This window comes from Tachyglossus aculeatus, chromosome 6, assembly GCF_015852505.1.
Source record: "Tachyglossus aculeatus isolate mTacAcu1 chromosome 6, mTacAcu1.pri, whole genome shotgun sequence".
Taxonomy (NCBI): domain Eukaryota; kingdom Metazoa; phylum Chordata; class Mammalia; order Monotremata; family Tachyglossidae; genus Tachyglossus; species Tachyglossus aculeatus.
The window spans coordinates 21,766,768-21,782,431 of record NC_052071.1 but is presented as its reverse complement, the minus strand read 5'-3'; the positions used below and the strand labels follow the sequence as shown (position 1 = coordinate 21,782,431).

The window sequence follows — 15,664 nt, the reverse complement described above, 5'->3', positions numbered from 1 at the left end:
GTACAGATTTATTACTCTATTTATTTTACTTGTACATATTCACTATTCTATTTATTTTGTTAATGATGTGCATCTACCTTTACTTCTACTTATTCTGACGACTTGACACCTGTCCGCATGTCTTGTTTTGTTGTCTGTCTCCCCCTTCTAGACCGGGAGCCCGTTGCTGGGTAGGGACCGTCTCTATATGTTGCCAGCTTGTACTTCCCAAGCGCTTACTACAGTGCTCTGCACATAGGAAGCGCTCAATAAATACTACTGAATGAATGAATGAAAATTCCCTTTCCTTTGGTCTCACTGCTGGGGGGGCAAACAAGTCCTGGGGAGATTCTGCCACGGCTTGTCCCTTTCCTCAGAAACGATTTTGGGTAGGGACTGTGTCTATATGTTGCCAACTTGTACTTCCCAAGCGCTTAGTACAGTGCTCTGCACACAGTAAGCGCTCAATAAATACGATTGATTGATTGATTTTGCTTCCGAACCTCAGCAATTCTTCAGACATACTGCTGCCTGCGGCAGAGGCAGCAATGCACGGCCTCTTGACTGTTCGGCTTATGGGCATCACCCACTGCCCCCCTGCAAGCGCACCTGACATTTTAAAATCCCTCGGGGTAAACCTCGGGTCTGTGTGATGATGCTGAGGGTACCTGCTAGGCGCTTACTACGTGCCAAGCGCTGGCATGTGTGCATCCTAAGGGTTTGTTTGCCTCCATCCCTCCTTTTCCCCACCCGTTGGGCTGCAGAAACCCGGGCTCTAGTCTTTCTAGTCTAGTCCCTAGTCTTTCCTGCCTTCTCTTGGCAGCAGTGAGGTTCCCCCACGTGCTCAGGGCCCGGGGAACAAAAGAAAAACTGTCCTACCCATCACCGGTATTTATTGAGCGCTCATTACAATGTGCATTTCCTCCTAGAGGCCCTCATTTCCTCTTCTCCCACTCCCTTCAGTTTTGCCCTTGGATCTAACCCCCGGCCCCTTGGCCCTTTCAGACCCCGCCATAATTTCGGGATTTCTGTTCACGTCCGTCTCTGTGCCCGCCACCCGTCAGGTCGTTGGGGCCGGTTGCACTGGGCTCTCCCCCACCCACCCCGAGCGTTTGGGATCACCAAATACGGCGGATTGTGCGGGGCACTGAACTAGACGCCATGTTCGGCTGGTGCTTATTTTAGGCGGGGGGACGGAGGGAGGGGGGCCCGGTCCCCGCCGGGGGGCCTCCGGGCAGGGCTGGCAGGCAGCGGCGGGGCCCAGCCCCGGCCTCCGACCAAATGCCCCCGCGGAAAAACCATCAACCAGCTACAGGAGGAAGGCAGGCAGCTACGCGCGCCAACACACAGTCACAGACACACACACACACACACTGCCCTCACAAACACACTCACAGGCCCACACTGCCCTCACACAGTCACAGACACACACACACACACACACTGCCCTCACACAGTCACAGGCAACACACACACACACTGCCCTCACACAGTCACAGACACACACACAGTCACAGGCCCACAATGCCCTGACACACACACTGCCCTACACACAATCACAGACATACACAGTCACACACACACACACACACACACACACACTGCCCTCACACAGTCACAGACACACACACAGTCACAGGCCCACAATGCCCTGACACACACACTGCCCTACACACAATCACAGACATACACAGACACACAGACACACACACACACACACAGTCACAGGCCCACACTGCCCTCACACAGTCACAGACACAGACACGCACACTGTCCTCCAGTCACAGACACACACACTGCCCTACACACAGTCACAGACACACACACTGCCCTCACATAGTCAGACACACACCCAGTCACAGACACACACCCTGCCCTGACACACCCAGTCACAGACACACACCCTGCCCTGACACACAGTGAGACCAACCACACTCAGCCCCGGACACACACCCTGCCTCCACACACACTCAGTCCCGGACACACACCCTGCCTCCACACACACTCAGTCCCGGACAAACACCCTGCCTCCACACACATCCAGCCTCCACACATACCCAGTCCCAGACATACACCCTTCTCCACACACACCCAGGCCCAGACACACACCCTGCCTCCACACACATCCAGCCTCCACACACACCCAGTCCCAGACACACACCCTGCCTCCACACACACCGTCCCAGACACACACCCTGCCTCCACACACATCCAGTCCCGGACACATACCCTGCCTCCACACACATCCAGCCTCCACACATACCCAGTCCCAGACATACACCCTTCTCCACACACACCCAGGCCCGGACACACACCCTGCCTCCACACACATCCAGCCTCCACACACACCCAGTCCCAGACACACACCCTGCCTCGACACACACTCAGTCCCGGACACACACCCTGCCTCCACACACACTCAGTCCCGGACAAACACCCTGCCTCCACACACATCCAGCCTCCACACATACCCAGTCCCAGACATACACCCTTCTCCACACACACCCAGTCCCAGACACACACCCTGCCTCGACACACACTCAGTCCCGGACACACACCCTGCCTCCACACACACTCAGTCCCGGACAAACACCCTGCCTCCACACACATCCAGCCTCCACACATACCCAGTCCCAGACATACACCCTTCTCCACACACACCCAGGCCCAGACACACACCCTGCCTCCACACACATCCAGCCTCCACACACACCCAGTCCCAGACACACACCCTGCCTCCACACACACCGTCCCAGACACACACCCTGCCTCCACACACACTCAGTCCCGGAGACACACCCTGCCTCCACACACACCCAGCCTCCACACATACCCAGTTCCAGACATACACCCTTCTCCAAACACACCCAGGCCCAGACACACACCCTGCCTCCACACACATCCAGCCTCCACACACACCCAGTCCCAGACACACACCCTGCCTCGACACACACTCAGTCCCGGACACACACCCTGCCTCCACACACACTCAGTCCCGGACAAACACCCTGCCTCCACACACATCCAGCCTCCACACATACCCAGTCCCAGACATACACCCTTCTCCACACACACCCAGGCCCAGACACACACCCTGCCTCCACACACATCCAGCCTCCACACACACCCAGTCCCAGACACACACCCTGCCTCCACACACACCGTCCCAGACACACACCCTGCCTCCACACACACTCAGTCCCGGAGACACACCCTGCCTCCACACACACCCAGCCTCCACACATACCCAGTTCCAGACATACACCCTTCTCCAAACACACCCAGGCCCAGACACACACCCTGCCTCCACACACACCCAGTCCCAGACACACACCCTGCCTCGACACACACTCAGTCCCGGACACACACCCTGCCTCCACACACACTCAGTCCCGGACAAACACCCTGCCTCCACACACATCCAGCCTCCACACATACCCAGTCCCAGACATACACCCTTCTCCACACACACCCAGTCCCAGACACACACCCTGCCTCGACACACACTCAGTCCCGGACACACACCCTGCCTCCACACACACTCAGTCCCGGACACACACCCTGCCTCCACACACACCCAGCCTCCACACATACCCAGTCCCAGACATACACCCTTCTCCACACACACCCAGGCCCAGACACACACCCTGCCTCCACACACATCCAGCCTCCACACACACCCAGTCCCAGACACACACCCTGCCTCCACACACACCGTCCCAGACACACACCCTGCCTCCACACACATCCAGTCCCGGACACACACCCTGCCTCCACACACATCCTGCCTCCACACATACCCAGTTCCAGACATACACCCTTCTCCACACACACCCAGGCCCAGACACACACCCTGCCTCCACACACATCCAGCCTCCACACACACCCAGTCCCAGACACACACCCTGCCTCCACACACACCGTCCCAGACACACACCCTGCCTCCACACACACTCAGTCCCGGACACACACCCTGCCTCCACACACATCCAGCCTCCACACATACCCAGTCCCAGACATACACCCTTCTCCACACACACCCAGGCCCGGACACACACCCTGCCTCCACACACATCCAGCCTCCACACACACCCAGTCCCAGACACACACCCTGCCTCCACACACACCGTCCCAGACACACACCCTGCCTCCACACACACTCAGTCCCGGACACACACCCTGCCTCCAAACACACTCAGTCCCGGACACACACCCTGCCTCCACACACATCCAGCCTCCACACACACCCAGGCCCAGACACACACCCTGCCTCCACTCACACCCAGTCCCAGACACACACCCAGTCCCAGCCATACACACACACACACACACACACACACACACACACACACACACACACACAGAGACACACAGCCAGCCAGCCGGTGGCAGAGCCAGCCCCTGGCCTGCCACCCGGCCCCGGGCAGGCCCGGTCCCTGGCCCGTGGAGGGGGGACCCCGGTGCGCTGGTCCTTACCAAGCGATTGATGGTCCGGCGGAACATCTTGTGGCGGAGGCCGTGGGGGTGCCGGTGGGTGTGCCGGGGTGGTTGTCGGTCACTGCGGCTCTGCGGGTCCCCTGGCCGCGGCCCTCATGGTCCGCCCTCCCTCCCCCGAGCACCGGGCACCGCGCAGCCCTCCGGCCTTCCCTCCGCGGGCGGCGGGACCAAAGCCGGGCCCAGCCGCCCGCCCGCCCCGCCGCCTTCTCTCCTCCTCCCTCCTACTTTCCTCGCTCCCAAACTGCCGCCCCTCTTGGCTGCGGGGCGGGGCCATGTGCCCTGCCTTCCCTTCCCGCCCCCCCCCCCCCCCCCGACAGCAGGCTGGGAACTGTAGTCCGGCCCCTCCGCAGGCCGCCCAACCCCACCAACCCCAACAATAATAATGCCATTTGCTAAGCGCTGACTCCGCGCAAACCACCGTTCCAACGGCTGCAGAGGTGAGCAGGTTGGCCCACGGCGGGGCTCACAGTTTTAATCCCTATTTAACGGATGAGGGCACTGAGGCCCAGAGAAGAGAAGCGACTTGCCCCAAGTCACACAGCTGACAAGTGGCAGAGGGGGCATTTGAACCCATGACCCCTGACTCCAAAGCCCGGGCTCTTTCCACCGAGCCATGCCGCTTACAATAATAATAATAATAATAGAATTTGTTAAGCACTTACTATGTGCTCATGACCCCTGACTCCAAAGCCCGGGCTCCTTCCACCGAGCCACACCGCTCATGACTTCTGACTCCAAAGCCCGGGCTCTTTCCAAAGAGCCACGCCGCTCACAATAATAATAATAATAATAATTATTATTATTATTATTATAGCATTTGTTAAGCACTTACTATGTGCTCATGACCCCTAACTCCAAAGCCCGGGCTCTTTCCACCGAGCCACACCGCTCATGACCTCTGACTCCAAAGCCCGGGCTCTTTCCACCAAGCCACGCTGCTCATAATAATAATAATAATAATGATAGCATTTGTTAAGCACTTACTATGTGCTCATGACCCCTGACTCCAAAGCCCGGGCTCTTTCCACCGAGCCACGCCGCTCATAATAATAATAATAATAATAATAATAGCATTTGTTAAGCACTTACTATGTGCTCATGACCCCTGACTCCAAAGCCCGGGCTCTTTCCACTGAGCCACACCGCTCATGACCTCTGACTCCAAAGCCCGGGCTCTTTCCACCGAGCCATGCCGCTCATAATAATAATGATGATACTAATAATGATAATAATAATAATGGCATTTGTTAAGCACTTACTATGTGCTCATGACCCCTGACTCCAAAGCCTGGGCTCTTTCCACCGAGCCACGCTGCTCATGACCTCTGACTCCAAAGCCCGGGCTCTTTCTACCAAGCCACACCGCTAATAATAATAATAATAATAATAATAATAGCATTTGTTAAGCACTTACTATGTGCTCATGACCCCTGACTCCAAAGCCCAGGCTCTTTCCACTGAGCCACGCCACTCATGGCCTCTGACTCCAAAGCCCAGGCTCTTTCCACCGAGCCACACCACTCATAATAAAATAATAATAATAATAATAATGGCATTTGTTAAGCGCTTACTATGTGCTCATGACCCCTGACTCCAAAGTCTGGGCTCTTTCCACTGAGCCACGTCGCTCATGACCCCTGACTCCAAAGCCCGGGCTCTTTCCACTGAGCCACTATGCTTCTCTACAGGCCTAACCTTCATTAATGGCAATAATAATTATTATCCACTCCTTCATTCCATTGTATTGATTGAGCGCTTACTGTGTGCGGAGCGCTGGACTAAGCGCTTGGGAAGGTCAAGTCGGCAACAGAGAAAGACTGTACTAAGCGCTTGGGAAGTACAAGTCAGCAACATATAATTGGCAACATGTTGATTCCTTGTCAGCTGTGTGACCTTGGGCAAATCACTTAACTTCTCTGGGCCTCAATTCCCTCATCTGTAAAGTGGGGACTAAGACTGTGGGCCCCATGTGGGACAACGTTGATCACCTTGTATCCCCCCCCCAGTGCTGAGAACAGTGCTTGGCACATAGTAAGCGCTTAATAATAATAATAATAATAATAATTTTGGTATTTGTTAAGCACGTACTATATGCAAAGCACTGTTCTAAGCGCTGGGGAGGATACAAGGTGATCAGGTTGTCCCCCATGGGGCTCACAGTCTTCATCCCCATTTTACAGATGAGGTAACTGAGGCCCAGAGAAGTGACTTGCCCAAAGTCACACAGCTGACAATGGGCGGAGCTGGGATTTGAACCCATGACCTCTGACTCCAAAGCCCGGGCTCTTTTCCACTGAGTTACGCTGCTTCTCTAACAAATACCACCGTTATTATTATTACTACCCAACAACGGGCTCACATTCATTCATGCATTCATTCAATCATATTGATTACTTACTGTGTGCGGAGCACTGGACTAAGCGCTTGGGAAGGACAAGGCAACAGAGAAAGACTGTACTAAGCGCTTGGGAAGTACAAGTTGGTAACATATAGTTGGCAACATGTTGATCCCTACCCAACAACATTCATTCATTCATTCGTATTTATTGAGCTCTTACTGTGTGCAGAGCGCTGTACTAAGCGCTTGGGAAGTACAAGTTGGCAACATATAGAGACGGTCCCTACCCAACAGTGGGCTCACAGTCTAGAAGGGGGAAACAGACTACAAAACATGGAGACCGGTGTCAAAACCGTCAGGACAAATAGAACTGGAGCTATAGGCACATCATTAACAAAATAAATAGAATAGCACATATGTATGAGTAAAATAAATACTCCTAATCTGTACATGTATATACAAGTGCTGTGGGGAGGGGAAGGAGGTAGGGCGGTGGGGATGGTACTTGTTAAGCGCTTACTATGTGCCAAGCACTGGGGTAAATACAAGATGGGTTGGACACAGTCCCTGTCCCACACGGGGCTCACACTCTTAATCCCCATTTTGCAGATGAGGTAACTGAGGCCCAGAGAAGTGGAGTGTCTTGCCCAAGGTCACACAGCAGACTTGCGGCAGAGGCGGAAATCGAACCCATGACTTTCTGACTTCCAGCGCCGGGCTCTAGTCACTACACCATGCTGCTTCCCTAAATTTTTCTGCTTCTCTCTTTACACCAGGGAACTGCGGCGCCGGCAGCTGCTCAGAGACCCGGCCCCCAAACGACTCTGACTTTCCTCCTTCCCCATTTTTCTCTCTCCCTTTACCTCCTATCTTATCTTCTTACCCTTCTCCTCCCCTCCTCTTCTCATTCATCCCCTTCCTTTCCTTTGCAACTCCCCCAAAACACTCTCTATTTCTCTCTCTCTCTCTCAGCATTATGGCCTAGTGGAAAGAGTACAGGCTTGGTAATCATTCATTCATTCAATCATATTTATTGAGCGCTTACTATGTTCAGAGCACTGTACTAAGCACTTGGGAAGTACAAGTTGGCAACACATAGAGACGGTCCCTACTCAACAGCGGGCTCACAGTCTAGAAGACCTAGTTTTGCTCTGCCACTTGCCTGCCAGGTGACCTTAGAACAGTCACTAACTTCCCTGTGCCTCAGTACCCTCATCCAAAAAATGGGGATGATACAATGCTCTGCGAACCGTAAGTGCTCAATAAATGCGATTGAATTAATGACCGATAATAATAATAAATAACTCTGGTACTTGTTAAGCACTTACTAGGCGCCACACACTGTATTCAGTCCTGGGGTGGATACAAGCAAATCGGGATGGACAGTTTCTGTCTCAAACGGACTCACTGTCTTAACCCCCATTTTACAGATGAGGTAACTGAGCACAGATAAGTTAAGTGACTTACCCGGGGTCAAACAGCGGACAGGTGGCAGAGTCAGGATTAGAACCCAGGTCCTTCAGACTCCCAGGCCAGTGCTCTATCCATTAGCGGCTTGAAACATATTCTCCCTCCTTCTTAAACTGTGAGCCCCTTTGCATTAGAAAAAAACCCTGCTAATGGTCTATTTTTGTGTGTCTGCCTGTCTGAAAAAGCCAATGCACGATCATCAGTCTCAGCCAAACTGGGCACCCCAAAAGACTGACCCTCGTACTGCGGTTGTGCTTAATGTTTGTGGCCTCTGGCTTGGTTTTCTCTTCTACATCATTGTTAGTCTTTCCTGGTAAAAGCTTTTGCCCCAAGAGAAAGCCACTCCCTTCCTCATGGCACCGTGCGATGCAAGTCTGTCCTCAGCAACTGACTGTTTTCAGCTGGGATGCAGCAATGTCTGAGGCCCGGCTTGGGGTGATGGTGATATTATTCTTAGAAAACCTTGGAAGATTTTACGTGATACGGGGACTTGCAGGAGGTTTTAGGCTGCCGCGTGGTGGCTGAATTGAATCTTTATGTGAACTGCATATTTGAACAGGCTTTCATCATCGTCATCAATCATATTTATTGAGCGCTTACTGTGTGCAGAGCACTGTACTAAGCGCTTGGGAAAGTACAAATTGGCAACATATAGCATTCTTTCCCTAAGATTCTGGATAACCAAGTGGAGAACAACCCACTTTATAGGACACTGAGGGGAGGGGGTGGTGGTGGTGGGTGGGTGGATGTGTATGTGTATTAGAAACTCTTTAGTGGGAGGCAAAGACCATCACTTCAAATGAGTTGGGTCTTGTATCTGTGTCCGCTATCCCCGTAAAAGAAGCAACACCCAACCAAGCCAGAAAGTTTCTACATCTGTGATCCTACCGCAACATCACTGAGGATTCCTACTTCTGCAGCCCTGGACAACTCACTTAACTTCTCTGTGTCTCAGTTCTTTCATCTGTAAATTGGGAAGAAGACCGTGAGCCCTCTGTGGGACAGGGACTGTTTCCAACCTGATTATCTTGTATCTACCCCAGCACTTAGAACAGTGTTTGGCACATAGTAAGTACTTAACAAATACCATAAAAAAAAGGCTTACTGAAGCTTCCAGGACAGTGATCTGGTAAGTCACTTAACTTCTCTGTGCCTCAGTTCCCTCATCTGTAAAATGGGGATTAAGACTGTGAGCACCCCGTGGGACAACCTGATCTCCTTGTAACCTCCCCAGTGCTTAGAACAGTGCTTTGCACACAGTAAGTGCTTAATAAATGCCATTATTATTATTATTATCATACCGTACCACCAGTAGCCACAAAATAGCTTTGGGCCCCGAACTGAGATTTGCGGGGCTTACTATGATTGGCTTATTTCTATGGGATGTTGCTTCTGGCACTGGATGAACCTTAGTGCGACATGCAAGATCCAAAAACACTCCCTATTTCACATTGAAAAGTGGCTGGCTAGGAGGGTAGCCTAGTGAAAAGAGCCAGAACCTGGGAGTCAGAGATCCTGGGTTCTGATCCTGGTTCTGCTGTGTAATTGGGGGCAACTCACTTAACCTCTCTGTGCCTCAGTTCCCTCATCTGCTAAATGGAGATAAGATACCTGTTCTCTCACCTATTTAGACTGTGTGGATCCCCACATGGATTCATTCATTCACTCATTCAATCGTATTTATTGAGCGCTTACTGTGTGCAGAGCACTGTACTAAGCGCTTGGGATGTACAAATCGGATCAGGGACTGTGTACAATCTGATTATTTTATATCGAATCAATTACATTTATTGAGCACTTACTATGTGCAGAGAGGCCTTCCCAGACTGAGCCCCTTCCTTCCTCTCCCCCTCGTCCCCCTCTCCATCCCCCCATCTTACCTCCTTCCCTTCCATACAGCACCTGTATATATGTATATATGTCTGTACATATTTGTTACTCTATTTATTTATTTATTTTACTTGTACATATCTACTCTATTTATTTTACTTTGTTAGTATGTTTGATTTTGTTCTCTGTCTCCCCCTTTTAGACTGTGAGCCCACTGTTGGGTAGGGACTGTCTCTATATGTTGCCAACTTGTACTTCCCAAGCGCTTAGTACAGTGCTCTGCACACAGTAAGCGCTCAATAAATACGATTGATGATGATTGTGCTAAGCACTTGGGAGAGTACAACATGAGTTGGCAGACACATTCAGTGCCCACAGTGAGCTTATAGTCTAGAGGAGGTGACAGACATTAATGTAAATATTGTGTATTATATAATTTAAAAATATGTACATACGTGTTGGGAGGTTGTGGGTTGGGCAAATAGATGCCCAAAGGTCAAAGATCCAAGTAACCTACCCCAGTATTTAGTACATGGGGTAGTATTTAGTATTTGGCACATAGTAAGCACTTAAATATTACAAATATAATTACTTATTGAGTGTCAAATGGACTCTCAGCATAGATCGTGTTTCTGGATGGCTGCTTGATTCAAGTGTCAGGAGGGTTTCCTAAAGTGGCAGCACAAGGGGTTATATTATTTCGTTTTGTTAAAATATTTTCAAAATTTGGCTTTGGGGCTAAGAATAAAACAATCATCTTAAAGCCTGGCTGTTTGCCTGGCTTTTTTCCATATCCAGCTGCAATCAATCAATGCTATTTATTGAGCATTACTATGTGCAGAGCACTTGGGAGAGTACCACGCAAGAGAATTAGTAGAAACGTTCTCCGCCCGCAATGATCTTACAGTCTAGAGGGGGAGGCTTAAGTTAGTGACCTGAAAAAATGAGTGTTATGAACTTACTTTCTATTTTCATTAAAACTCATGGTCAGTTCCTCCAAAACTCATGTTTTCTCTCCTGTTGCAGGAGGGTGAATGTTTCTCCAATAACACGTCTGTCTGCATAGAGTGAGATGCCACATTGGAAGGAAGAATTGTGCATATGTGCAAAGTGTTGAAAGCGGCAATGTAAGTCTTCGTGAACGTGAGGTTCTGCAGGGTACACAATTCCAGCATCACGGCAGACAGACTGTACTTCATTTCTTTAACACTTGATTTGTACCTTTCAGGAACATGAAAAACGGAACTGGAAGGTGCACTTCTGTAGAAGTTTCTTTAGACTATGATTGTACTCTCTCAAGAGCTTAATGCAGTGCTCTGCACACAGAAAGCGCTCAATAAACACCACTGATTAATTAATTCTCTCCTGTAGTTTATCTAGCAGGGGAATCTCTGGAGAGATATAGCAAAATTCTCCTGGAGTCTGCATGGACTGCTAGCAATTACTGAGTGGTTCTTCCTTTCAGCCAGAAATTAAATGGAAAAAAATCTGGGTGGGAGCCTTTACTCTGGGACAGGACCAGGAGTCACAGGCTTTCAGATTTTTAAAATGCAAATTCAAAAAAAAAATGCAATTCTGAATTTTATTTCTCCAGACCCTATTCTGGGAAACCTATTAGGTGTGTTATTTCTTAATCAGACACTGCTGCTGAAAGAGATCACAGTCTTCACATCTAGTCACTAAAATATCAACTGGAACAAAGAGCTGGTTGCATGGTTCCATAGAAACAACATGCAAATTGCCTTGGTTACATAGTCTAATCCAACTTGAAAGTGAGAGCCGCTTTATTTATATGAAAGGTTTATTTGAAAGAATGGAATTACGGTTCATTTATTTTTCATGCCCTTTTACTCTTTCCAAAGAGATCATCAATCATCATCATCAATGATATTTACTGAGTGCTTATGATATGCAGAGCACGGTACTAACTGCTTGGGAGAGTACAACAGAGTTGGTAGACCCAATACCTGCCCACAGGGAGTTTAAAGTCCAAAGGGGGAGACAGATAGTAATATAAATAATTTATAATGTATAATTTATAGATAGGTACATAAGCGCTGTGGGTTTGAGGATGGGGTGAATATCAAATGCCCAAAGGTCGCAGATCTGAGTGCATAGAACAGTCAGCGCTTAGAACAGTGCTCAGCGCTTAGAACAGTGCTTTGCACATAGTAAGCACTTAACAAATGCCATTATTATTATTATTATAGAGACACGACACAGAAGGAAGGGGAAGCCAGGACTTAATCTGGAATCCATGATGTTTTGGTTCATGACTATGTTCAATGGATCGCTATTCAGTAGCCCCATAAAGGCAATTCCATATAGAAAAATCTAAAAAAACAAAACGGCCTTCAGCCTAGATTCTACACACCCCAGGAACATAGAACTAATGCCACAACGGGGTCAGCTGACTGCAGCAAATGTTCCTCATTGCGTCGGCAAACTGCTGGCATTCCTAGCGGGAAGGCTTAATGACAAATTTTCTCTGGCACTAGTATACTAACACTGCTGTAGCGCATTAATTCATTACCAGCTAATAGCTGTGAAGCATTTCTGTATTTTAGCATTTTTGCCTCTTTCTGCCTTCCCTCTCCAGGTTGTCTCGGTCTCCTTTCCAAACATTTTTTTTCTTTCCTTTTTTGTGGGTTCTTTCACTCTTCATAACCCTCTCTTAATTATATCCATCTTTTTAGCTCAGATCTTCCCCCTCTCTCCCAAAATGTTTCTGTTTCAGCCTTCCCCTCCCCATCCATCCATGCCCTTCTCATGGGTGCCAACTTCTCATATTTAGGGTGGGGAGAACTTACATGGGGCTTCCCAGGAGGAGGGCAGAGCCAAGAAGAGAGGCCCAAGGTCAACAGCGCTCTGCACACAGTAAGCGCTCAATAAATACGATTGAATGAACAGACAGCCTGCCTCCAAGTGCTAGAACCAGAAACTCCCCACAGCCACAGGGAGTTAGAGCCCGTCCCAGCAGACTCTGAGTGGGATGAGTCAAAGAAACCTGAGCTGGCCCAATCAGCGAGGTGAAGGACGAGCCACAAGTGAAGCCATCATCTAGGCTGCATTACTTCCAGTTGGCCTGGCTTCAGACATCGTCCCTGCCCCAAAGATTAAAGGAAGAGGGAACTAATAGCTTTCCAGGAGGGCCATGGTCCCATGTTCTCCTCCCTCACTTCTCTTTCTCTCCTCCCCACACTCCGTTCTGTTTCATCTCGCCCCTTTATCCAAGTATCTTTCATTTTCTTGCTCCTAGCCACCATCACCTCCCTTCCTCCGAGCCTCTCTCATCTCTCTCCTCTGAGTTAGCCTCTGTGACATGCAGCTTAGCAAAGGGCCAGAGCTTGTCAGCAGGCTCTTGTGACTCCTTCCAGTCCTAGGCCTCAATATCTCTCGCCTGTCTGTGGCCATACTGGGGCACCTACTTCCTGCCTCCTGTGTGCTCAGCTGGGACCTCCTGCCAACCTCCTATAGATCCCACCATCTCTCCCTGCCCACTTATTGCAGTCTTTGACACCTGCCATCCATCCGTTTTGGGTCTTGGCACTTTCCACCCCCCCATACCACCTTCTACTTAGGAGGGTAACTCATTAATCAATCAGTGGCATTTAATGAGCACTTACTGTGCAGGGGACTGCACAATACAGTAGAGTTGATAGATGTGATTCCAGACCACAAGGAGTTTATAGTCTACAAGAGGAGGCAGACGTTAAAAGAAATCACAGATAGGGGAGTATGAGTATATTTAAGTGTTGTGGGACTTGGGTGAGTATCAAAGTGCTTTAAGGGTATGTAGCCAAGAGCATTGTCCATGGTGAGGGGAGGGCAAATAGAGGAAACAAGGGCTTAGCCAGGGAAGGCCTCTAGAAGGAAATGTGATTTTCAGAGGGTTTTGAAGGTGGGGAGAGTGGTGGTCTGCCATATTTGAAGGGGGAGGGAGTCCCAAGCCAGAGGGAGGACACGGACAAGGTTTCAGTAGTGGGACAAATGAGACAGAGGTGCAGAAAGTAGGTTGGTGCTAGATGAGTGGAGTGTGCAGGCTGGGTTGTAGTAGATCAACGAGGTCAGATGCACTAAGTGGTGTATTGGCCGGGCTGCAGCTTGTTGGGACAAAGTGGTGAGACCCCCACCACTTCCTGCTCTGCTTCTCTCCTTCAAACTTCACTGCTTCTCACCCATCTCCTATGGATTCCACTTCCTCCAGACTGGGTTTCACAAGCCCTCTGCCTCGTGAAAATGTTGAGATGTAGGCCCATTTCTCTCGGGCTCTTGTGTATGTTTTCCATCTTCCCCTCTCTCCAAGTCAAACATCAGCCGGTTCCACGGAGCCCTCAGCCGCACTGGGTGTCTACCCGCTGCCAGCAACTCTTGCTTGATTCGCCCTAGTCCTAAAATACCATCAGCAGGATGAGCCCACAACTGATCTCCATACACCGGACGACCAGGGCCTGTTTCATGGCAGAAAAAATTATCCCGCCTCTCCGTGCCTCTGCAGCTCCCAGGAGCAGGAAGAAGTCAGACACCCACAGCCCTATCACCACGTCTGCTTCTCTCCAGCCAGCAGCACAGATGCAATTGGTGTTCCAGTCTCCCTCACTGTTTTTAATCTAGTCCTCCAAGCCGCGAACTGACCCATATTAGCCCATACCAGACCCGCTTAACTTTAAAATCCTGATATGAAAAATAAGAACGCAGTTCCATTAGTTTCATGTACTTACAGTCGGAACTTCATTTTCACCTGAGAGAAAGTTTTCTCCTTCTGCTTCCATTCCCTGGTTCTTGGAACTGATGTGTTCCACGCTGGTGTTTACTAAGGTTGCCTGTGGCAACCAAACAGAATTTAGGGTGCTTAAGAGTCAGTATTTACTTCTCTAGTATATTCCTATCAGATAATGCCAGCTCAAACTAGTAAAGCTACAACTGAGACCCAATCAAAATAAAAAAAATACCATAAGGCTTCTACAGTAGCTCATTATTTAATCACTTCATAGCACTTTATGATCATTAATTTATAGCTCCCCACGATACCTCTGAGGTATTTGCAGAATAACTGATTGTCTTTGAAATCGGTTGTCAAATGAGGGTAAAAAAGAAAGGCCATTTCCCAGTTGGATCATTAATCCATCTATCCCAGTGATTCCCACCAGCAGTTACAACAGGATGTCTGTAGAGTCAATGTGATGACCGCATTCATCCTCATCCTAATGTTTAGAAACTTACCATTTAATGTCCTTTAGTTTTTCCTCTTCATCTTACCTTTCCCTTTGGTAGCCATTATCCATCTCTTGTCCCTGAATTAACTGAAATCCTTCGTAAAATAGTTAATATTTTCACCTGCTTAAGGTATAAATGCTTATCACCTGATGTATTAAAGTGCCAATTTAAGGGTTTTTTTTTTAATGATATTGTTAAGCACTATGTGCCAAGCACTGTACTAAGTGCTGGGGTAGATAAAAGCTAATCAGGTTGGACACAGTCTTAATCCCCACTTTACAGGTGAGATAACTGATGCACAGAGAAGTTAAGGAGATGCAACCTTAATAATGC

The 15,664-nt window shown here is 49.5% G+C and overlaps 1 protein-coding gene across 8 annotated transcripts in view; it reads right to left on the bottom strand.

The window, feature by feature from the left end:
• The window catches only part of ATP11C (ATPase phospholipid transporting 11C), a 138,726-nt gene extending 134,147 nt beyond the window's left edge, over window positions 1-4,579 (bottom strand). For 7 of the 8 annotated variants that reach the window (XR_005451626.1, XR_005451627.1, XR_005451625.1 and 4 more), the window contains exon 1: window positions 4,456-4,577. Coding sequence is in view for 5 of the 8 variants with exons in the window: in XM_038748576.1 (XP_038604504.1) it covers window positions 4,456-4,482 (27 nt within the window). In the remaining 3 variants the exon portion in view is untranslated. Of the gene's footprint in view, window positions 1-4,455 lie in introns of all 8 variants that reach the window. The other variant, XM_038748573.1, reaches the window with a different exon arrangement.
• Window positions 4,580-15,664: the final 11,085 nt, after the last annotated feature.